Here is a 25,600-nt window from a genome sequence, read left to right as displayed (position 1 = left end):
AATAATGATATATCCTTATATTTAGGCTTTATTACGAAATTTTCGTACTTGGGGATGTACATTCATTGCTTTGTGATGCAACTGACCTACATATTCAGTGGCTGATCCGAGAGGGACCCACCGGGCGCGCGCCCCCTCTTTATTTTTGCTAAAACAAAAGAGATTAAGCAAAAAAAAAAAAAAAAAAAAAAAAAAAGATTTAAGAATGGGATGAAACCCGGAAGTAGCACCAGAACTGTGTTGTTTGTGCGCCCCTCCCTTACGGAATTCCTGGATCCGCCCCTGACATTAGGCCTTTTATGCATCAAATAATAATCTCGAACATGAAACTCTTCTCCCAATGGTAAGCAGCACCTTTAAAGTGGGCAACAATAAAGAAATTCGGGGGAAAGCAGAAGCAAACATCCCGAAAATGTTAGCAGAGGCCTAAAGCATTATTCATGTTTTATGTAAGTAACATAGGGCCTATCACTTTTAAATGTAGAATAAATGATAGCTGTATAAAACGTACCCCCAAAAAAAATCCAATAACAGCAATAAACATTGCAAAATTTCAATATTACCCTAAAGAGATAGACATACAGGGGGACAGACAGACAGATACACGCACACACATGCAAAATATTTGTGTGCGGGTCTCTGTTACTTATATTACTTGTAGTGTGCTGTATAACGTATATAGAAATGCACAACGAATAATAACACACCCATATTACCACTTTTACGCACACACATACATGTACACGTATCATCCGGCATGCAAACACACACACTGTGTAGCACTGATTGAAGACAGTACAACAGTAGCATAGACTGAGAGGATTAACACTGAAAAAAAAAATCAACAAGTTATAAGCTTGCGTATGTTCAAATTAAGTCTGCATTAATTCCAAAGTGGACTTTCATACTACACGGAAGTAGATAGGTGCCTACATGGTAAGGGAGGAAAAAGAGAAGAAAAAAACAAAACTAATAAATCATAGCAATAATTCTTATTTTTTAATAGCGAAGGATGAAATTATACCTCCCCTCGGCGACCCTCCCCATTCCGTGTCTGCTGCGATTATGTTACACTCTGCGTCTGCGACGAGAAGTTAAATTACCAAATTCCTTTTCACTCTTGAATAATAATAAAAAAAAAAAATAATCAAGATCGACGGCTTATTCTCAGGGATGAATATATTCACTGGCATGTCAAATGCATTGTTCCCAGTGATATTTGTGAGTAAATGTGTAAAATAGAAAAAGAAATACAGTGTAGTTGCAAAACTGCCATTGTACCAAGGAGCTTCTTGAAGCTCCTTGATTGTACGAAACCGAGACTTGATTGCAACAATGGACAGTCTGTGCGAAGCTTTCCACACAGTGAGTCTATCTAACTTTTTGCTTTTACGGATACCATAGTTTCTTGTTTCTTGGCAACAGCGAAGCCACTGCGACGTCGTATATCAGAAATTCCAACCGCTAAAATGAGGCCAAAATACTATACTCCGAATGAAGTATTAGTACACAACACACTAAAGGACATCTGGATTTCATTTCTGGGAAAAGTTTATGATCTTACCCCACTTTGTGAAAAGTATGAAGGTAAGAAATGAGAAAGGCAAACGTGTCCGTCGACTACTCAGTCCCATCAATCGCAATTCGTGTGTGTTGATATTCGGTTTTGTTGTGGTAATTGTGCCAAGTGCAAAGCAAGACGTGCCGCCGCCGTCTAGCGTTAGAGTAGGCCCTACATGTACTCAGGAATCGAACCTGGGTCCTTGGATTCAAACGAGACAAAGGCAGACACTCTTCCGACTGAGCCATATCACCACCCTTAGTTATCATTGTATCATTTAGGCTCTAACTTCTCTTACTACTACTAGGGCCTAGTGCTAGTTCTAGTGCATTGGTATAGTGAGGTGCCCGCACCTCGTCAGGGGCCCGAATACCGTCACCCCGCTTAAATTGTTTTAAGCGCACTAAACAAAAATTTATGCCCTGGACTGTGTTCAGTACGCTTGAAACTTGGCAGGGCTACCACAACCAAGCAAATTGTGGTGAAAACCAAACAGTTTTTCGCAAAAATCTGAAATTTTAATCGGAATAGATCACGTGTAATATAGTCTATGTATCACAACTGTCCCCGCACGCAGTTTTACGTGTAGGGTTGTAGGCCCTAGAGTCATATGTCTATGGGAGCATCACGGTCACCCGTACACGTCTTGTACGTGCTTTGTCTATGGGAGCGCGTGTGATGAGTTGCGGGCCCCTTCCTTAGCGTGCAACTTTTTCTCATTGTTCGCATTTGATGACGATAGCTGCAAATTTTCGATATCGATCAGTGAACTTGTGATTCCATTGGAATTTTCAGCATTTTTCCTGTATGTGAGTTGGATTTCAAAGAATTTCAGTGGCGAAATGTGATTCAAATATGCGCAAACATTAACTATGACGAGGTGCGGGTCACCCAAGTATACATGGTAGCTTTACATTTCCTGAAAACACATTAAAAACCTCTGGAATAACTCTAGGCCTAGGCCCCTACGTACAATCAGTGAGCAATTCGTCAGTGTGTGTGTAATGATACCATGTAGGGATTCTACCGCCCCCTAATTTAAGCTATATCTAACCATTAGAAAATCTAGAGTTACAAACACTAAAAACGTGAAAGGGACAAGCTGAACTGTTTGGACTGGTCCATATGAATTTCGTTTTTACCGTTTTGAGCTGTTTTCCAAGATAATAATAAAAAAATAACCTTCAGGTGTCTGCAAAGGCACTTATCTCAAATTGTGGTCAAATGTTAAATCTTAACATAGTTTCTAAAGTGTTCTAGCCTCTAGATTGTCTAGAGTAAGCCTACAAATTGTATAGAGAAAAGTTGCTGTTCCAGGTTTGTAAGTTATCATGGCTCTTTCTAGAGTTTTTAGTTTCATGTTTTGTTTTGTTTTTCAGATTGCTTGAATTACATGTAGGCCTACTGCTTCTTCCTGGTGGTAGAGCTTGTTTTTGTTTTTTGTTTTTTCAAATTTGATCTCTCAGGAAAGAAATCAAATCATTTTTCATCACATAAAAATGTCGTAATCTGCATTGTGCTGCATTGCGATTCAGAATGATTCGCAATGTACACTGTGTACCGTTGTAGGAAATATTCACTCTCATCATTGTGAAATTGTCTGTCACCATTGCAGGAAGTGTACTGTTGAAGCCCATCATTGCTTGTGCAGGGAAAGATATCTCGCATTGGTTTGACAGAAAAACACAAGATGTAAGTATCCCATTTTTTTTTTTCTCCTATTGAATAAAGTCTTCAACTATCACCAGTGTTTAGATTTTGTTTACATCACTGATTATGTAGCTAATTATAGTTTAGTATTTGTGACCTGCTACAACAAAAGGACCCGAAAGCTGGGGGAAGTTGAGTTTCTCAAAATGATGTGACATTATTCCTTTACTCTTCTGCTTTAATTTTAAACATAACATGACTAAAGAAAGTACTTGGTTGCAGAGATATCAATGGTTTTATGAGATTATGTCGAGTGGTCTAGGAAATCGGCATTCCAATACAATCATAATAAAGGGAAGGCCCAGATATCACTTCGAAATTTGGGCAGGTGATAGAAGAAACATTAAATTAGACTACAAAATTCTGCCAAAAACAGAAAGTTGATGGTTTTGACCGATTTTGATGATCTGATTTCAAACTCGATTTTCTCCGCTCAACCATCAGTGACTTTCGGATCCTTTCGACATGGTGGGTCACATTTGTAATAAGTAACTGAGGCTGAATATAAGCGTTTGCCAAAAGTTTTAGAACTGCTTTATAGTTGTAATTAAGGCAGACAGTGCGTTAAGGATAATGATCCCGCATTCTTAGCACTTCCATGACTTATTTTGACTGAAGTTAGCTACAGTGATTACTTTAGCACAATCATAGTGACTTCTGTTATAGAATGATGTGTGTGCCAGGTCTTCGATACAACTCTTGAAAGATTTTATAAATGTTAACTCATCAACCTTCTTTCCCTCCTACTCTACAGATCAGAACACATGTCGACCCTGTGACAAAGTGCATGTTCCCTTTCGCCCCTCATGGCCGCTTTGTGCACATTCCGCCTCCGTGCCCCCGGACGGACTGGGCCAATGACTTTGGCCGCCCCTGGTGGAAAGACGAGAGCTACTGCATCGGCATTCTGTCCAAGAAGACGAGGACAGTCAAAATCATCAACACACTGACCTCCCAGGAACAAATTATTGAGGTGAGATGACCAACCGGGATGGACTGTTGATGCCATACACTGCAGCGCATATTTGTTTTGTTTTGTTTTTTGGTGGGTTTTTTTTTTTTGGTGCAATTTGCAAACTGCATGAAATGGAAGTAAATGATAAGTCATGATAAATGTTATTGCCTTCAATATCAGGAATGCATCATATATCTTGTGCATGGTATCAAGTTGTCATGTTTTCTCTTGAAAAGTGATTGTCAGTATTTCTCATTCTGTCTCTGTTGTTTTTCATCACAAAGACATCAACTCACTAAACTGTCTTGCCTGTCTCAATTTCTGAAATACTATGCAAGAGAAAGTTTTCTTCCATGATGCATCTGCCTATAAATCAAGGCTGGATTTGTTATAGGGAAAAGAGTTGATGAAGTATACGCTAAGGCAACCTCTGCAGTCATTACTGAAAATACACAGAGAGCCCTTTCTCTGTATTACAGCTCTTGTGTGTACTTAATATAGTGACCTGTAAACATGAAAATATCACTACTTGCATTTTCATAAAAAGTAGTACACTTGTAGGATTAAGAACACCAAAACAAATGATAGATTATCAAAAAAAAAGGGGAAAAAATCACCAATGCTCTTGATGTCTGGTGTTACCATTATGAGTGTCTTAGTTGTAATGTAACAAAGATTATCAATAGGTTGTAGTTTTGCTGGAAGAAAGTACATGATTGTGCTGTCATCATCCATTTTCCTACCCTAAGCAGAGTACTTTCAGTGTACTTTTCTATTGTAGGAGGATTTAAACATGCTGTACTCCCAAAAGTAGAATTTACATTTTCTTGAGTTGTTGTTGGGTTTTTTTCCCATTTAATGGGGGAAGGGGGGGGGGCAGATGTATGAGTTCTTATGACTTTACAGCAGTCTTAAAATCCCCACATAAAAATAGATTGTGCTTGTTGCATTGTAATCATAATGAAACCCATTACAGAAGCAAAACTCTATGGCTCTATTTGACTAGTACTGACAAATATACACCAAGTAATCTTATCAACAAGTTCCCTGTTTATTCTCGTACCATAAGGGAACCATACATAGTAAGGCTCGTTGATTGGATGTGTGGAAATGTAGTGGCAGATGCACCATTCTTTATTAAACCACATTCAATGACATGTTCAGTACAGTTGTGTTGTGTGTTGATTTGACATTGAAGAAAGAAGAAGAAGAGTTGAGACTTAGTAAGCCTTCTTATCTCTAACTGAATCAGGTGTGCTCTGAGGAGACGATGAACGAGATTCTCCAGCGGTATCTGAAGTGGAACCAGCATGCCGCCAGCTACACCTGGAAGTACGAAGGCCAGAACCTGGATATGGACAAGACTCTGGAGGAGAACGGCATCACGGACGAGGACGAAGACTTCTACAAACTGAGCATGAATGACGACGAGTTCCTCCGCGCCATACATCTCTACTTCAATGATGACCTCACGGAAGCCTGAGGAGAATTTGGCGAACTCTTTGACGTCCAGCTGTTAGAAATATTTAATATAGCTCATACTGTTCTTATGGTGACATGCAGTAGTCCCAAACAGGGTTGGAGACTTTTTGCACATACAGTGGGTCACTGCAATCTCGTTTTCTGATTTCTGTTATTCTGCAGTCTTGATTTTGACTCTTGTAAAGTACTCTTGGTGCATTCCTTAACCCACCTCTGTCTCGGTTATAACACAGCTTTAATATTGATTCTTTGCATAGATATCACCAGCAGCTGTTATCAGCCACTTGCATTCAGTATACCACAAGATTGACTAGCACAGAGAAACTTGAATTCTGCTTCAGTTTTTTAATAACTAGTAATGATTTGTGCGGCTGAAAGTGATTTCTGGTCAAAGTAAGGCACAATCTCTTTAATCTTCACAGAGAACAATATTCTGATTTGAAAGCAATGACTTGGGTCATGTGAGTAGGACTACATTGTACCAAGCCAGTTTGCTGCTTCTCATGGTCATTTCAGCTAGATGTATGTAGGCGTACTCATACTCGTATAATTGTGTGGCACAAAAATAGCTTGATACTTGAGAGTTGTGCCTTATAGTGATAGAAATTACATATGATATAAATTATAAATTTTATGTAATGCTTGCTACAACATACTGAACAACAAATAACATGGTTCTGTTTGAGGAGATCCTTGCTGAGCTGTCTCCGTAAAGTAAACCATCCCACCTGTTGCCGGTTTCTGCAGCTACTAGTATACAACGAATATCTGTTTCAACTTGATGGTATGGTACTTATCGTTCACTTGATTCTTTCTGAACTGTTTCTGTTGTGCTTGTTTTTACAAGAGTGTAAAATATTTTCATGCCACTAGGAAACCACAGATTGCATGGCTTGTCAAATGAATGCGTGGAATAGTACAGTACTGGGTGCACTATATTGCCTTATTTTATTACAATATGCAATTTTGTGTTTTGTGCAGAAGTGCCCTTTGTTAATTCAACATTAGGGAGCTTTAGATTTTTGCAATGCAGATATTCAGAGGAAAAAAGGACTGTTCTGCGCATGCACAAATTTGCTTATATCGACTTGCATCATCTGACTTTGCACGGTCGGTTCTGGGCTGTTTGTGCGTTTGCTCAAATTCACACCACAGAGAACTACTTGATGCAATGATAATATGGGGCACCATTTTACTTTGTATAGGCTGCATCCTCATGTAATCTATAGCTACTTTGCACCACGACGCAGAAAGAGAGGAGAACGACCAAAGCAATTGTTGTCTTGACCCGTTGAGGACAAGTCCCAAGTATACTCGGGCAGGTGTCTATGGGAAATGCGTGTTGTAGCAAAATCAATCCGTCCTCAGCGGGTTAAATGTCCGTGTCACAAATCTAAAGCTCTCTATAGAAGAGGGTAGAGACTGTATCTCAGAGTACATGTCATAAGTTGTTGTTTGTTCATACCCTTTGACCTGCCACCTCTTCCCTTGAGATGGAGAATTCCTCATTCAATTAGCTTACAATTTTAAATAGCCAGTGTCTGAGAGTTAATATGTGACCCCCTTGCTCAAAACCAACAAAAAGTAGGCCAAAGTGAATTTACACTTTTCTACATAAGTTTAAAAGAGTAAACTGAGTTTTTAAATGGTATATAGCTTGTTAAAATGGTAACTTTTTAAAACTGGACCATCCTAAACCAGTCAAAAGGTGATCGAAAAAAAGAGAACTAGGAGGTGCAGTCGTAAAAAAGGAAGAAAAGAGGGTGTAAAGATTAGGGTCAGTCAGGTGTACTGCTGTGCAAATGTCACAGGAGCAAATGTCACACCACCTTTCTTTTGCCACTAATAGTCGTTGTCCTCAAAGAGCTCCTTACTCCAGTCACTGGGATCAAATTGGCATCTGAAGGAGGAGTTCTCTGTTATGACCACTATGCTGATTTGATATCAGCTAAGTTTGAGTAAAAAAATACAACTTTATGCCATGTTGATTATCAAAGTATTAAGAATATTACACCCACATTCCACAGAATTTTCTTTTCTCATTGGTCACTCATTGGCCACCCACCAAAGTGTATTGGATTGCAGTCTGATGAATCTGACTTGGTTGGTCGACTATCGAGTCAGTGTCGGACATGTTGCGTGTGATCTTCATCGGATGATCTTGCCTCATCGGATCACCGCCCGACGTGTCCGACACTGACCTGATAGGCGACCAACACAAGTCAGATTCATCAGACTGTCATCCGATACACTACGATGGGTGGCTGGAAGTGATTAACTTTGCTTCCGATGAGTGACCGATGAGAGAAAATCTATGTTGAATGAGAGTATTGCACATTACTAATCTGAAGGTCATCCTGGCTACAAGATTCTACAAGATTCATTGCATTCATTCAGTATGATTCTATTCGATTCCCAGATATGCCTATTCTGCATTACTGTAGTATTTTTCTCTCTCTTTTCCTTTTTTTTTTTTTTTTTTTTGCATATTGTAAATATTTGTACATGGATTTGTTGCAGGTTGTAATATTCTATCAGATATGTTTGTGAATAAAATATATGTATTTTTCAGTGCAGGTATCAGTGCAACTTAAGACTTCATATGATTTGGTGTGATTTTCCGAAATCAAATTTATTTCAGCTTTGTGATTTTTTGTAATAGCTCTACTTGCTAGCTCCATTTTCATTAATGTACCATGTATTTCTGTACAGTAATGCAAGACACTTGTATGATAACTTAGCAGTTCACACACACACACAAGTATATTTCCCTGATCTCAGTCTGAGAAACTACTGCATTGAAACACAACACAGCAATCAACAATACAGTACATTCATTGCATCTTTGACTACAGCAAGTCACATTCTGTGTTAATGCATGAACAGTAGATGGCATTGTGATTTTTTTTATTCTGGGTACATGGTACTGCTTTTGTTTTGTTTTGTTTTGTTTTGTTTTGTTTTGTTTTGTTTTTACACTCAAGTGAGCATTATAATGTATGAGTTGTATTTTTGACCAAATATGCAAGCAACATGTTTGAAGTATCAATTCCTGTACATTTTAAGAATGCAAAAAAAAAAAAAATAATAATAAAATGCCAGTGTACAAAAGTACTTGACATACATACAGGTTTGGTTTTTAATATGTCACCTGAAGTGTGACTAAACAAGCTTCAACTCTTACAGAGAATTGTCTGTACAAATAATTGACTTCCTGTCTTCAAGTGAGCCATATCATGATTATGTTTACAAAATATGAAATAGCAAATCATTCAATTTTCATATATACAACTGATCAGGCCAGAGATACACAATACATTTAGTGCATGAATCCAGAATACTTGTGTTCACATACTCGCATCTATCTCCAACATTTCTTAATACTGTAAAACCAGAAGCTTCCTCGTGCATGAAACTTTGCTAATTTTGCAAGGAGCCAAAATTTGCTAAAGTGAAATGCATGTGAACGGTTTTGTCATCTGAATGCATTGAATGCCACTGGCAATTCACGAAAATTTCTTGCGGCAAAAAAAAAGAAGAAAAAAAAAAGGTAGTCGGTTCCAACGTGAGAAAGTTTTATGCCACAAATGCTTCTGGTTTGACAATATTTTTTGATAATCTGTGCAGAGACCTTAAAGACAGCCACAACAATAAACAGAGTGAGAGCAGTAGCATTCCGTGAGAACAGAAGGTAACATGAATCTTATCCTATCTTACTCCTGACTGCAAAAATGGGCATAGGGTGTAAAATAAGATCACATCATAGCAGTAGAAGGCTCCATACTGAGGCTGTCTTCACTAAAGGGAAATTACATCCTTGCTTTGTTATAAAGACACAAAAATCAGAGAAGTACATCTGTAGAGGAGTGACAATTTCAGAAAAAATCAGAACACACACACACACACACACAAAGCTATAAACTGATAAAGTTTAGAGAGTAAGTCAAATTGACAACTCTCTGTGATGTAGGTTAGGCAGCTTTCCATTCAGTTTGTACACAAAAATTCACCAATTTCCATTTTTCTTCCGAGAAAAATTTCTTCAAAACCTGTTTTTGGTATATAGTGAGAGTAATAGGTTTTTGTATGTCCTCCCCAGTGGCTGAGTTCTGTCTGTGCCGAAGTATGTGAGAAAATTTAAAATTGGCGAATTTATGTTTACAAACCAAATGGAGAACTGCTCAACACCTGCATCACACAAATTTGCTTTGTCTGAATTTTTCTTAAAATTTTCATCGATCTACATGTACATGTACTTCTCTAATTTGTCTGTTTTCACACAAAGCAACATGACATCAAGATAGAATCTCCTTTTATATAGAGGAAAATCAGGCATAGGGAATGTGAAAGTTATCATTCGAGCAGGACTGAGAAAAAGAAAGTTGGGAATTTTGAGGTCTAATGTTTCCAACAAATCTTGCTTGCAACCACATGCACAGATCAGCAGAGGTGATGCTATCTTACTCACATCTCTTTCACTTTTTTAGTAAAAATATCAAATGTACAATCAAACATTTGGTCGCCAATCTAGCCCTCTACCTACATCAGTAAAGAAATTCGATTGAAATCGTATGTAATTGGCAAAGTTGTGATGCCATAACATTAGCATTTACAATCTGCATGAGTCGTTGGTAAACATATCACCATTTTGTTCAACATTCAATCTTTTAAATCTCATAACTTCCTAATTCAAGGTCTAGATTTTATGAAACTTCTTCCACTCTTTGTTTGATTGCCTCTACAGCCATCTTGAACATGGTACAAGAATTGTAGTTTAAAATTTGCGTTTACCAGCTTTGTCTCAAATGCCGTGTGAGAATTCAGAGTTTTTCTCCCTGGGAAACTGTATGGGGTCTTTACATGCCCAGGTCATGGACACGAAAGGTGAGAGAATTTTAATAAACGTTATATCTTCCATTCCATCTGTCATCACAGGGGGGTAAACTTTGGCAGTCCCTGAATTAATCTGTATTCTCCTGATGGCAGATAAAATACATCTGTATGTTTTACTTTGGGATGATCTTTTACTGAGCAGCTTCAATTTCTAAACCACAGCCATTACACTCCTTTTCCATGTGGAGCTAATAACAGTACATCTCCAGGGTTCCTGAAATGAATTGTGTCCGAGCCTCCACGGATTAGTTTCCTTTGTGTGAAAACACACTTTAGGCAATACTCATTATCCACATACAGTGTATCATATTTTGATGCATTTCAGCAGCAATAAAGTAACACACTTCTAGCTGAGATCTCTTAAGCATTTCGTCACAACTTTTAGCTGGGCACAGCATGTCAAATCTTGCTCTAATGCAGTCTTTGAAAGCATTCATCTGTATTTACTGTACAAAAGGGCACTTACTTGTTGAAAGGGTTAAAGTGGTATAGTTTCTCAACATCAAGGCAGACTGAGTAAGACTGCCACGAAATGAGTGACCTTAAGAAAAATAAAACAAGCCAAAGTTCACAATTGGTAGGAATTATTCATGATCAATTAATGCTGCCCTTCTTGTTATTACCAGCATTTACATCACACAAACTCTATCAGTTTAACTGATCCATTTATCATCAGGAGGGCTTCTAAACCAAGATCCTGAAATAGGAGAAAAACACACTAGAAATGGCTCTCTATTCTTTGCAAATTCCAAAACTACTGTAATATTTTGGACGACAAATTTCTCTCATACCCAGAATGATTTGTACGGGACTTTTAGGATAATAAACATCAACAGCACTTATAGCCCTGACTGGTTTGTGACTTTTATACCCACTGCTCGTTCAATTCATATGTATCAAGTTTATTTTAATGACTGAAGGAGGAGTGATTTGGGGTTTTTCTTTTCTTGGGGTGGGGGGGGGGAATGGTCTAACTTACATGAATTTCAAGGTCTGTGTACATCAAATTGCCTCAACACATTCAAATTTGGACTATGTGGCTTTTCTTCTTCTTTTTTTTTTTTTGCCTTCAAGATAAGTGATCTTGGTGGCATTTCATCAAGCATTTTGTCACATATTTTTCTGACAAACCGTTTCAAGCTAATGAAATCCTTGCATCAGATTGGCTGAGAGCAAATCTGTCAGAAAAAAAAAAGAAGAAAAAATATATATATATCTGACAAAATGCTTACTGAAATGCCCCCTAATGTCAAAGTATGAGAGGTTGACTGTACTAACAATACATTTCCAGCAAGGGAATGTTTGCTGACTCTCTGAATTCTGTACATGAGGTGTTTTGTTTTGTTTCTTTTCTGAGTAATAACCCTTTTATGGAGTAAAAGTCCTTAGACATTACCATCCATTGGAAATCTTGACATTGCAAGCTGTCATACTGTGAGGATGATACAAGTAAGTAGAGGCCCAGGGTGTTTCTCACCAATGCCTGTGATCACCATAATTATCATGACAGGTTGAGTGAGTTGAATATTGATTCATCTCAACCCTGTTCTCACAAAGGGTTTTAGCTTGGTCACATGCACCTGCAGCTAGACACACCTCTCCCGGATCTCTGCCACTGAATTCCTGGTAGTGCTAGCTACCACATTCCCCTACCCATCCCTCTCCCCCACCCTCTTCCCCTCCCTCTGAATCCCATTTGTGACCCTGGTCCAAAGGCCCCCCTTCCCATCATCCCCCCACCCCTTCCCCCAGCCATATCCCCTCCCATGAATCCTGGGTCCTCCTCCCCTGTTCCCGGCCCCTCCTCCCACGTTCGCTTCCTGTGGGGCAAGGGAGGGAACTCCTCGTGGTCCTGGAGAGGCAGGGACCTCTCGTCAAAGTCTCTCGCTGGGTTTGCAAACCCAGGACCTCCTTGTCTGAAATCCTGGTCCTGAGTTTCTCTAGTCCTCATTTGGCCACCGTCAAGGGGCAATAATGGTGGCCTGCGAAGGTCCTCGTCCTCCTTGCCAGGGACCCCTCCAGGGGTTGTACTGTCCACTGGAAACCTACTATCGACATCTTGAGCTTGCTGACTCTCAAAAACCCTACTGGTGGGACCGTTGAAACGTTGGATTGAGCTTTGTCGCATGTCCTTGTCACCAAATTTTTCCTGCCGAAAATCAACATCCCCTCCCCCCGCAGGAGTAAAGCGCTCATCGCGATCTTCACCAGAGCGTACAATTGGTCCATTCCTTCTGGCCCCATCTGGACCAGGCATGGGTCTCATTGATGGACCCCCAGCAGGTCCACCTGGTTGTTCAAGCAAAGGATTCTTCACATCAGTTGCCTGCCTCATATCAACATCACCAATCAGGGGTGCCTTCCTCAGGTCCACATCTCCCTGGCCAACATTAGGTTGAGCATCCACTGTGTGAAGCAAAGGTTCTTTTGGAGGAGCTGTGATGAGTGGCTGTGATGTTGGGGGAATTCCCGGAGAAGGCAGCAAGCCGGCCGGCTTTGGTTGTGGCAGCAGTCCTCCCTGGCTTCCAGGGTCTGGCAACAGACCTCCAGGCTTGGGCTTCTCCCCGAGCAGTCCTTTGCTCGGTGCTCCTGATTGGCTCTGTGGCTCCCCTGGCACTTTCTTAGCACTTGCACTCTCAGTCTTTGCATCAGGTCCACTTGAGTTGTTGCTACTCTCTGCTGGCGCTTTCTTCTCCTGTTTCAGTGGTGGAACAGCGATTGGCAACGCTGCAATGCGCGCTGGCAAGGGTCTCTCTGAGCGTTTGTCCTTGTTAAAGTTGCCGCGACTGCCATTCTGTTGCTTGGGACCTTGCTGGTTGTCAGAGGTGTCTGCAGGGAGGAAGCCTTCTTGCTTTAGTTTGGCAGCCAGATCAGGTGGGATGTGGCCAGCATCATGGAGGACATTGATCGGGTTCAGGTTAGGTTTCAGAATGGGAAGGACCGTGCCTGCTGGTAGGTTGGCTTGGATGACATTCACCAGTGCCTCACGAGCAGCATTTTGCCCTTGTGTCCTGGCGATGAATTTAATTACTTCTATCGGGTTCCCTGCGATAAAAACAAATGATTTACACCAATCAGTAATAGCTTTCAGTACAGTTTGTCCATACCAGCACTATCTACCCTTGAATAACCAACAATGATCTCTTATCAGGCTGAAAGGAAACCCTGACAAGAATCTATATTTTTACAATTTGGAGGGTACATCAACAATACAACCATAATCTCCAAATTTGTGGCAAGCCATGTTCTGTAAGGATTCTGATAGTCCATACATTTCTACAATGCATGGCAGCTAGCACTGGTCTCATTATACTGTTAAAGTTCAAAGTTCAATCGTTGTGACTGTCTAAAACATCAAAATCATGCAAAAAATTCATCTTATCCAGCTGGGCAAGATTACTTGCATGAAAGTTTGGATTTTCACAGCATATCAAAGATCATGCTGCCTCCTTTCAAAGTAGGCCTCTTGAATTAAAGATAAACAGTTCACTTCAGTTTGGAACCATTACAAACTCCACATACCAGCCGTGTACATCCACATGTTGTTTAATATGGTCACTGTACGATGACATGCACATCATAGATTTTAAATTTTCTCATCAGGTTATCATGCAGATACTTTAAAAACTGAAAGAAAGTGACTTTTCTGTCCTCCAAGCAAACAGGTATGACCATCAATTTTATGTTAAGAACATATTAACATATATCACTCAACCACCTGTTGGCATAAATGAAGTGAAAGTTTGTGAAAGTTTTGATTGGTTGATCCACAGTGCTAAAACCAAAGCATGGCAGAAGCGGCAATTTAGCACATGCCAACGAAGCTCACACATACCTCCAAAGTCTGGAATGTTGACAAGCCCCGAAGCATCTGCCTTCTCCTTGGCCCGTTTCAGGTCCATCTCCTTCCTCCTCTTCTCCTCCTCAGCTCTCTTCTTCTCCTCCTCCTCCTTCTTCTTCCGCTCCTCCTCCTCCCGTTTCTTCCGCCGCTCCTCCTCGATGTTTGGGGCGACGCCCGGTGCCTTGTTAGCCTCCCATTCCTCCTGGAAGGTCTGGGGGACGGGGCGGGCGTACGGGACCTTCCGCTGCGGCTTGGGTTTCAGCTGTTCCAACTCCTCAATGGAGGAGTCCAGGCCTGGGATGGAGGTATCTAGGGTCTCTTCCACCACAGGTGCCACAACTATGGCAACAAGGATACCAACAAACATACACATACAAATTATTAACAAAGAAGATGGATGGATACTGCTGTGGCCATTTTGCTAATTATCTATAATTGATCATGATAAATTACACAGCAACCATGATCAGGTAAGCTCTGAAATTGTGGACTTCTAGCAAACCTTTTCGGCTAATATTTAACATTTTCATCAATATCTACTGAAATTGTGATATTATAGTGTTATTTCACATATTTCTTATGCATACACATACATTTTGGACCAATAATCCACAATTCTGGAGGCATATGAGAACTATGTTTTGGCTTCAAGTCCTGGCCTTAGTTTGCTTTGTGGTAGCTCAGAATGTACAACATGCATCCTTCACAAAACATTGAATTAACTTTCCAGATTCAAAATGCTTTTCCCTATTAAAGTTGCTCTTCTAAACTCACCAGGTTCCTCCTTCCTCATGTGCTCTGGGACACCAAACTCCAGACCCATCCCAGGGATGACAGGAAGTGATGTCGTGTCATCATCTACAGACACAGATTGTAGGGATAATAGAGATGTACAAAGAACATTTACACACTTATGTCTAAAGGCACAATGATCCTTCATAAAGCAGGTGAAATGATACTAGAAATAGGAATAACGGACATGGTACTAGAAGCAAAAATAACTGTAGTGGTAGTAGAAGCAATAATGACATTTGTAATAGAAGTAGCAGTGATAACAGAAGTATGCATGGTGGTTGTGAAGGTAGTGGTGGTAATATTCACTGGTGGATGGTTTCATATGTGACCCTGCACCTCAAAACAGACAAAAAGTCGCCAGATATGAATTTTTAGTTAAGACCATATTCTGAAAGAGCAGACTTTAAGCTTTAAGATTATGTATAACTCAAATCAAATGGACTCTCCTAACCTAGCTAAATATTGGAAAGAAAGCACAAACTCAAGAAAAGTGTGAACTGAGAAAAGAGGCTCTGAAGTACAGTGTCTATTCAAGCGCTTAATCTTTACCAGACCGTGCTGGCTGTGCGATGAATGGGACAAAAAACAGGAAGTAAACCACCAGAGTAACAACAATGAAGGGATTATCTGATTGAACTGAAATTAAGCATGCCTCATTAACACATTCTGTCCATAATTAATGCCAACTTTCAAAGCAGTAGCACTATCTTTTCAAAAGTTATTAGAGTTGAAAGTGAAGAGTGTGGACAAGGTTTTTCAGAAATGAAGAAGGGATTCTAAAGACACACCTAATCACACTATTGTTCCAAAAATGTTCGAGATAAACTGCTGAAAAACACACTTTCCTGCCCATTTTATGATACCAAATTTTAGCATAATGTAAAAGAAGACCCGTTCTTTCAGAAAATATGAAAAAGTCAAGTTCGGCTAGGTTGACCCATTTCACTTATTCTCAGTCCTCACGCGAAATCAGTGTGTGCGACTTTATGTTCGTTTTGAGGTGCACGGTCACATATTAAACCATGCAGTCTTCCTTGGATGTGAGTGTGGTCTAGAAAAGGACCTAGTCAATCTCAACCTTTCTGTAAGCATTTTCTCACCGTCCTCAGGATGGCAAGAACATGATTTCCAAATTGCAGATAAAGTTTAGACCAAGCGTACCATCTGCTAATAGTTGCATCAAAATCAAAATAATTACTTAGTTTGAATGTCTATCATAATCATGAACTGAAGCAGAATCACCCTAGAGCACTCTCGTGTAGCCTAACAGAGCACACCAACACCTTACAAAACTATTTCACAGAAACTCAAGGTTCATTTACCGTATTCCAGGAGGTCCTCTGACGTCCCGATGGGAAGGGTGTTCAGATTGTACCTATCCCTCATCTTATCTCCTGGCCGATTCCTTGTCCAGAATTTCCTGAAAAAAAATATAGCAAAGAAACATTTGAAAAACGCATATTCAAAAAACTGCACATATAAATGTATAAACGCATGTCCAAAATGTATACAATCATTAGCAAAAATACTAGTTTCCATTAACAGCACTGCCATCACAGGTTTTGCTTTCTTAATAGTAATTTTTTTTACTTCCCAAACGTTTCATCAGAAAGACAACGAAAGAGGCTTTTGAGCTTGTCAGATCACAGGATTCTACCATTGAACCATCCACGGGTCTAGCCTATAGAGACGAAGATCCAAATATTGCAAACAGCAATGCATTATTCTAAGCGCTGAAAAGCCTTCTTATTTTTTTCTTCTTCTTTTTTTTTCTTTCTTTTTTTTAGTAATATTATTTGGGAAAGCAGTATTGTCCATGAAACCTGGAGTATTTGTGGCCAAAAAAAAAAAAAAGTACAACATAATGTAAAAAACAAAAACAAAAACAAGAACACTAAAATTACAATAGGCATTTTTGAAGCAAACTAAGATAATTTTTATATGATACATGAGTTGGGAAGCGGCATTACTCACGTTGTGTGGTCGTTGGAGCCAGAGCACAGCATGTGACCCAGGGGATGCCAAGCTAGACTCCAAATGATACTCTCATGGGCCTCTTCAATCCCTCCAACCTCCTTCTCATTCCTAGACAGTAGGAGGGAAGACAACATTTACAACTTTCACTCACACATAAGTCCAGCAGCTATCAATCTGGCAATAGTATAAAGTATGACTGTGCATTATAAAACCCAAAAAGAAGATATGTAGGTCCATATTCACCTGTAAGCCTGCAAAATTGCATTTTCAGTTGAAACAGCTGATTTGGGGCTCTTGGGTGGATTTTTATTGTTGTTGCTATTGTCGTTGTTGTCAATATTTTTTTAAACAGTTTAATACCTTTTTTTATATTTCAAATTGATGTCTGGAAGCATAATATCAAGCAGAAGTAGTATTCTAGTAGACTCATTTCATTCCTTTCTGTCCAAAGATAGTTCTAGCCAATATGCAATCCATGAGGTTCAGAAAGTATGGATGATATTAAACATACGGAAACTTGAACGACAATCCTCAGTAGCTCTGATCAATTTGATGTTATAAAATTAGAATAGCGCTGATGAGTACCAAATTCAGGGTTAATGTAACAATCACTTCACAGTCTGTCAGATCAATGTTGGCTCAAGCGTTTTGATTTACTCCACAGAAGGGGAACACTGCCCTCTTCAGTCGACCCATGGCCAAGTAAAGGGGAATACTGCCCTCTTCTGTCTATCCACAGCCTAGTGTTAGAAAGAAGAGACACACTCACCCAACTTGCCAGAAGAGAATCCCACCATCTGAGCCACCGGACACAAACAGGTTTTCATGCACAGGATGCCAGGCTATGGCTGTTTGTTAGAAAAATAAAAAAATGAATAATACACGGAAAAATATTGCATAATATTTAGGTGATACGCTTTTAGCGTATCACCTATTGTGATTGTCAAAATCTGTCTTTTTTCTTATTAGGTGATACGCTATCAGCGTATCACCTATTGTGATTGTCAAAATCTCTCTTTATTTCTTTTTATTCTTCTTTCTTTCTGGACAATTTTGTGTCATCAATATCTCAAGAGTGACATTACAGAATGACATGACATTTTCAGGCAACATGTCTCATGACAATATCTAGCCACAATAAGGTTTTCATGACAGTAACATGTCTATGACGTCATCTAGGCGCCATTTTGTGATTTTCGGACCATGTTACATGATCGATCATAACTTCATAAATAAAGGTAATTTCTGTATCATTTTCGGTGGACATTAAGTTCAGGTCACGCTCTATCTTACATTTTAATGCTAATTACCTAGGACATTATTACGCGCGCGTACGCGCGCGTCAAACTTTTAAAAGGCTCAAAACAACTTACCAATGGGAAATCTCGAAGTTTCAGACAATTTTAAGCGTTTCGCGCGTTCGCGTCCGTCCGCACATTTTCGCGCGTAGTGCGCGTAAGCAACATGAAAATACACATTTTTTGACAGATTTGGATTCCTGATACATTAAGCAACAATATCCATTGATTTCCGATCAATTTTGACCTATAACAAAGGAATGCGTTGGCGGCAAAGTTGAAATTTCGTGTGCGCGTCTATGTGCAAATATAGCGAAAAACATGTCTTTGTTTATTTCGCCATAGCTCTTTAAAACGTCTGGTTACCCTATGTTTTTATTGCATATTACAAAAACATATGAATTGGAAATAACGTTTCAAGCATCAATATCTCCATGAATACATTATGACGTCATCATATCATCATCTGAAATAAAAAAAGTGGAATTAAATTTTTTAAGGTACTGTTTCTGACATTCATTTGCTCGTACAGGTGTATCTCTGTTGTTTAAGCTCAATATTATCCCAAATTCAGATATGTTGTACTTTGAACATTTGCCTTTCAAGTCCATGTCATAGTTTTGAAATTTGATGACGTCATCATGCTTTAAATTGTGTTTAAAGGTAAAGACGCAAAATCGGACAAGTTTACGTGTTATGTCTATGGGAGGTGATTTTTTTAGAAACCATGCATTGACTTGACAACGTTTAAGCACCTTTATCTCAGCTGATTTTGCTTCATTTCCTCTGAAACTTAAGTATGTTGTAGCTGTGACAATAATCTGCAGTAATCATGCATTTTATTCTTTGAAATATCCTCATGAGGTTGACAATTTTGCAATTTAAAACTGAAAATGAGAATGGAATGCGGACGAAACGATTCCTGATTCATCTTTCACGTACATAAGTTTACGTTCCTCTAATTTTCTCGTCGAGACGAATGGCCGAGCGGTTAGAGGCGTCGTCTCAGAAATCATGAGGTTGCACACGTACGGGTTCGATCCTCACAAGAGCACGAAAGAAAATAATTATTTTTTTTAACTTTTTTTTTCTTCAATGGAGTACTACACCTTCGTCCATGTAGAAAACACGTTTGCATGTAAACACACCTATACGCACACACTCACACAGTATACCTTTGTTTTGCGTTGGAGACTGCATTACTTCGACTGCTGCAAAATTTTGCAGGCTGGGCTTTTTAAACTGATATAGTATATTGTAATAAAATGAAATTTGTTCATATCAATTCAGTAACACAATGTAGTCGTGGTTACTTTGTGCTGATTTACACATGTAACAAGCTATACATTGTAAAAAAGGTATTTGCATTGTTCCTTTAAGTCAGTCTTCTGTATTGATGATTATTTGTCAATTAGTGGTTTTTGTGGAGTTTCAGATGGTGATAAAAAGTATGAATGATAAGTGCAGCGATAATTCCTACAGTAAGTTCAAAGTTGTGTTACAGATGTTTGATACATACATTTAGCATTGTGTGTGTGTGTGTATACGTGTGTATACAGGTTGGCCATATGACACATTCTAGACAATTAATCCCAATTAATTAGCAAACGTGATCAGCTTTGGAACTGAATATGGTACTAATGTATGATGTTAATGATTCTAATTAAACTGTGACGAGTTTAAAGGGATAGCATAACTGTGTGTAAAAATAAGGCAATTATAAGGAAATTTTAGGGGAATTTGATAACCATGCCTATAATAATTTCATACAGGTTATAATACCTGCCTCATCATCGTGTGATAGATCGTCATGTCAATAGCAAACTGACAACATACGATGAATGTGTTATATATTGAACAACTGTCTTTCAAGTCCATAATGTTCCCCATATTTTCTTGTCGAGACGTATGGCCGAGTGGTTAAAGGCGACGTCTCAGAGACGTGAGGTTGCGGGTTCGAACCCCACAAGATCACGAAACAAAATACTTAGCTATTTACTGTTTTTTTCCTCAACTTTGTATTACATATTCGTCCATGTAGAAATCACGTTCGTATATAAACGCACCTATACACACACACAGACACACACACACGCCATATCCCTCTTCTTTGTGTGTTGGAGACCACATTGCTTCGACTGCAGCAAACTTTTGCAGGTTGACTTTGTCAAACCGATCATAGTATGTAATGACGACGACTGAGGTGTTGTACTTTGAACAATTGTCTTTCAAGACGATGTCATTGTTTATTAATTTGATGACGTCATTACACTGAAAATTATGATTAAAGGCAAGGTATCAAAACCAGCCGATTATAGGTTTTATGTCTGCGGGACGTATTTTTTCCAAGTTGCCAGAAATGGCATAGCGACCTCAGTCGTTACAAGGCCGCTTTTCCGTCTAGCAATGCAATAGATGTTCACACGGCCACGTTAGTTGAGTGGGCATCGACTTTCCCCCTGTTATATCTATACATTGGTTTTTTTTTTTTTTTTGTCTTACCATTTACGTGGATGACCCGTGGCCGAGTGGTTACAAAAACGGTTTCGCAAGCACGCTCAATATAACTTTAAGGTGCCTATATCACATTCTTTTCTTTGTCGATCACAGATGACTGTCATCTGATGACCACAAGCGTATCACCTAACTCGTCCTCAATGTGACGAGTTTTCATGTCTCGTTCTTCTTTCTTTCTGGCCTATTTTGTGTCGTCAATATCTCAAGAATGACATTACGGAGTAACATGACATTTTCAGTCAACATGTCTCATGACAATATCTAGCCACAATAAGGTTTTCATGACAGTAACGTATCTATGACGTCATCTAGGCGCCATTTTGTGATTTTCGGACCATGTTACATGATCGATCATAACTTCATAACTAAAGGTCCTTTCTGTATCAGTTTTTGTGGACATAAAGTTCAGGTCACGCTCTATCTTTCTTACTCTGATGCTAATTACCTAGGACGTCATCTAGGACGCGTAAGCGCGCGTCAAACATTTAAAAGGCTCAAAACAACTTTCCAATGGGAAATCTCGAAGTTTCAGACAATTCTAAGCATTTCAAACAATTTTGCGCGTGCGCGTCCGTCCGCGCATTTTCGCGCGCACAGCGCGTCAGTAACATGAAAATGCACATTTTTTGACTGATCTGGATTCCTAATACTTTGAGTAACAATATCCATTGATTTCTGATCGATTTTGACAAATAACAAAGCAATGCACTGGCGTCAAAGTTGAAATTTCGCGTGCGCATCTATGTGCAAATATAGTGAAAAAACATGTCTTTGTTTATTTCGCCATAGCTCTTTAAAACGTCAGGTGACCCTATGTTTTTATTGCATATTACAAAAGTATATGAATTGAAAATAACGTTTCAAGTATCATTATTTCCATAATTACAATATGACGTCATCATATCGTCATCTGAAATCAAAAAAGTGGAATTAATTTTTTTAAGGTACTGTTTCTGACATTCATTTGCTCGTATCTCTGTTGTTTAAGCTCAATATTATCCCAAATTCAGATATGTTGTACTTTGAACATTTGCCTTTTAAGTCCATGTCATGCTTTTGATATTTGATGACGTAATCATACCTTAAATTGTGATTAAAGGTAAAGATGCAAAATCGGACAAGTTTACGTGTATTGTCTATGGGAGGTGATTTTTTTTTAAAGCATGAATTGACTTAACAACGTTTAAGCACCTTTATCTCAGCTGATTTTGCTTCATTTCCTCTGAAACTTTAGTATGTTGTAGCTGAGACAATAAGCTGCAGTAATCATGCATTTTATTCTTTGAAATCTCCTCATCAGATTGACAATTTTGCAGTTTAAAACTGAAAATGAAAATGGAATGTGGACAAAACGATTCCCCATGTATCTTTCACATACATAAGTTTACGTTCCCCATATTTTCTCGTCGAGACGTATGGCCGAGTGGTTAAAGGCGCCGTCTCAGAGACGCGAGATTGCGGGTTCGAACCCCACAAGATCACGAAACATTTTTTTTTTATTTTACTTTTTTTTTCTTCAATTTTGTATTACATATTCGTCCATGTAGAAATCACGTTCATATATAAACGCACCTATACACACACACAGACACACACACACGCCATATCCCTCTTTTTTGTGTGTTGGAGACCACATTGCTTCGACTGCAGCAACATTTTGCAGGTTGACTTTGTCAAACCGATCATAGTATGTAATGACGACGACTGAGGTGTTGTACTTTGAACAATTGTCTTTCAAGACGATGTCATTGTTTTGTAATTTGATGACGTCATTACACTGAAAATTGTGATTAAAGGCAAGGTATCAAAACCAGCCGATTATAGGTTTTATGTCTGCGGGACGTATTTTTCCCAAGTTGCCAGAAATGGCATAGTGACCTCAGTCGTTACAGGGCCGCTTCTCCGTCTAGCAATGCAATAGATGTTCACCAGGCCACGTTAGTTGAGTGGGCATTGACTTTCCCCCTGTTATATCTATACATTGTTTTTTTTTTTTGTCTTACCATTTCCGTGGATGACCCGTGGCCGAGTGGTTACAGAAACGGTTTCGCATGCACGCTCAATATAACTTCAAGGTGCCTATATCACATTCTTTTCTTTGTCGATCACAGATGACCGTCATCTGATGACCACAAGCGTATCACCTAACTCGTCCTCAATGTGACGAGTTTTCATGTCTCGTCTTATTTGAGATTTGTTCAGATTTTTCTGCATCAGCATGGTTGATTTTGTGACTGAATCAAAGCTTCAGTGTAGTTGAGCTCAAAAGAAATGTCTCTATATGATTAATTTGAATTGACTGAAGGCATGGTTAAACCTATGTGTTTTGTATTACCCATCACATCTACCTATAGAAGGACAGAGGGAGTCATTGCCTGAGGGAATCCATGGGTATTGTTGTGTAGCCTTGACAAAGCAGTACTGCCAGGTACATCATACAAACTCATAGAGTACACCATGTGTATTTGCGATTCCCCTTAGCTTGTATGCTAGAGCTTCTTGCAGAACAGAGTAAAAAAAATTCAGTCTTTTCTTTACACGCAACGCTTCATGTCATAAACACTAAGCCAAAAGTTGGCCTACTAACTATCATTTTAGGATCATATTTTTTTTTCAATATTTTTTCCAAATCTGTTATTCTTCCAAACTTTCTTGCAAGATTTTGTTTAAAGGCTTTAAGGAGTAGGCAACTGACTGTGACCTTCAAGTGGTCACTGCCACCTTGTCCTTGTAGTCAGTCTTACCCACAGAGCTTTTCCCCAGTAAGTACTAGAGTGCGGAGTATGCATAAGCCCTGTACTACTGTTTTGTGAAGAGCACACAGGGAGCACTGGAAGACGACAAGGCGGTAGGCTCACCCCTCGTGCCAACACACTAGCAAACGAGCGAACCAAGGAGCAGCCAAATCTAGAAGTGCGTACTCGCGTAAAAGTTCAAATACGCATTGTATTCAGTACGCAAAGCCCACCATTACTAAGTGGGTAATGTCAGCCCCTATGAAATCACTGACATGATTATATAGTTTGCCCTCTAGTGGTGGAGAGGAGAAAAATCTCTGTGGTCTTACCAGTAGCTTCCTTCTTATGACCCCTAAAGGTATTCATTTCTTTCATCATACGGATGTCAAACAGCTTGCACAGGTGATCACGAGACGCGGTCAGCAGCCAGTTCCCATTCATATTCCACTTGGCAGACATGACGGTGGACTTGTGGGCATGCAGGGTGGCCAGGGCCTCGCCGGACCGAGGGTCCCATAGCTTGACCGGTTGCTGGGAGTCCTTGCTGCCAGACACGACGATGCCCTTGTGGGGGTGCCACTCCACGCATCGCACGTCGGCACCGTGACCTGTGGACAGAGATCACTGGACATACTGACCGGATGTTTGCTAAACACCCTTACAGTACTACTACTACCTGAACTGTAATTACTGTGTATTTTAGGATATTTTTACCAAGGGAATAGTGCAACAAACTGCTATCTATGAAGGCAATACAAATAGGAATTATATCAAAGCTAGAAAAAGGTGAATTCGGGATAAAATCTCACCATTTACAAAGTTCTAACAATTAGATATTCAGCATGTCCTAACATGACATCAGAAAGTCTATTCAAAGCAGAGGTCTCGGTCAGGTCACTCTAACCCTGATACCATAGTAATAACAGAAGGTAGCATCTTACAGCAGGTGTGATGCAATTCTACTAAACACAAGCAACCTCCTTCCAAGTATGTGCATGAAAATCCTCCATTTGGTAATTCCTCAACGTACAAAATGTACGTCCACCTCTTGGTCTGCATGGACGGACTGCCATTGACCACAGAGTGATATGCTAAATACAAAGTAGCGATTAGTGGTAAAATTTTCTTCACGCATGCACACCTGTGTCATACTTCACTAGTAGAACTTCTCTGTAGCTGTGTATAGAAAATGACCTAACTTTGCATGATGGTATTGACAAGTGTGGGCAGCACAGGGCTGCTAACATTCACAAATCAAACTCAGGTAAGATCCAAAGGGCTTTCAGGGAAATAATGTCTTACATGCATTCCAGTACAAAAGATTCCAAATCAGTAAGGTTTTATGATTCCTTTTTTTAGGACTTGAAGAATATATTTCTTTCAAGGAGCCTTCTACAGAATCAGGAATACTTGTAACCTTGACAATGCAATATTATTATTATTTTTTTTTTAATCTCATGTGCCACTTGTAAATTATAACACAGACATGACGTCATGTCAGAAAGCTTCAAAAAAAATTTACATACAAGTGTAGTTAAATTATTGGCAGCACATACCCTGTCCCTAGCCACTTCCAGATTCTGGTCTTACAGAGAACGCCTTCTCCGTGTTTACATTGACACAGTAATTATTATGCAAAATAGAAGTCAAGAAACATAGAGTAGTGGACCGTTTTAACAAAAAAAAAAAAAAAGAGAGAGAGATTTACACTGATTTGGTACAAGAGAGGAGAGTACAAAAAAACAAAAATTATATCATGAATAATTCTGCTACATCCCTTCCTCTTTTAACTGTCATTATTACCAAGTTGTTACAGTTCTACAATTAGACGGG

The 25,600-nt window shown here is 39.3% G+C and overlaps 2 protein-coding genes across 2 annotated transcripts in view; one reads left to right on the top strand and one right to left on the bottom strand.

Moving 5' to 3' along the window:
* Nucleotides 1-1,427: 1,427 nt before the first annotated feature.
* On the top strand, nt 1,428-8,816 carry LOC140238430 (cytochrome b5 domain-containing protein 1-like). The gene is made up of 4 exons (XM_072318337.1): nt 1,428-1,587; nt 3,177-3,253; nt 4,026-4,244; nt 5,479-8,816. The coding sequence occupies exons 1-4, from the start codon at nt 1,470-1,472 to the stop codon at nt 5,707-5,709; spliced, it is 645 nt and encodes a 214-aa protein (XP_072174438.1). The 5' UTR covers nt 1,428-1,469; the 3' UTR covers nt 5,710-8,816.
* A 3,421-nt stretch (nt 8,817-12,237) lies between these two features.
* The window catches only part of LOC140238746 (uncharacterized), a 33,613-nt gene continuing 20,250 nt past the window's right edge, over nt 12,238-25,600 (bottom strand). The window contains exons 9-15 of the mRNA XM_072318642.1: nt 24,097-24,375; nt 17,984-18,062; nt 17,212-17,322; nt 16,560-16,657; nt 15,217-15,300; nt 14,437-14,781; nt 12,238-13,646 (exon numbers count right to left, since the gene is read on the bottom strand). Of these exons, the coding sequence (XP_072174743.1) occupies nt 12,238-13,646; nt 14,437-14,781; nt 15,217-15,300; nt 16,560-16,657; nt 17,212-17,322; nt 17,984-18,062; nt 24,097-24,375 (2,405 nt within the window). The remainder of the gene's footprint in view (nt 13,647-14,436; nt 14,782-15,216; nt 15,301-16,559; nt 16,658-17,211; nt 17,323-17,983; nt 18,063-24,096; nt 24,376-25,600) is intronic.

Source organism: Diadema setosum, chromosome 15 (genome assembly GCF_964275005.1).
Source record: "Diadema setosum chromosome 15, eeDiaSeto1, whole genome shotgun sequence".
Classification (NCBI taxonomy): Eukaryota; Metazoa; Echinodermata; class Echinoidea; order Diadematoida; family Diadematidae; genus Diadema; species Diadema setosum.
The sequence above is the reverse complement of the archived record's forward strand: the minus strand, read 5'-3'. Positions and strand labels throughout refer to the sequence as shown.

What these genes read in the sequence shown, in the direction of transcription:
- LOC140238430 (XM_072318337.1), top strand. Translation starts at nt 1,470, where the DNA reads ATGAGGCCAAAATACTATACTCCGAATGAAGTATTAGTACACAACACA. An exon ending in TTGACAGAAAAACACAAGAT is followed by an intron (nt 3,254 to 4,025) that starts GTAAGTATCCCA and finishes CCTACTCTACAG; the next exon opens with ATCAGAACACATGTCGACCC. An exon ending in CCCAGGAACAAATTATTGAG is followed by an intron (nt 4,245 to 5,478) that starts GTGAGATGACCA and finishes TAACTGAATCAG; the next exon opens with GTGTGCTCTGAGGAGACGAT.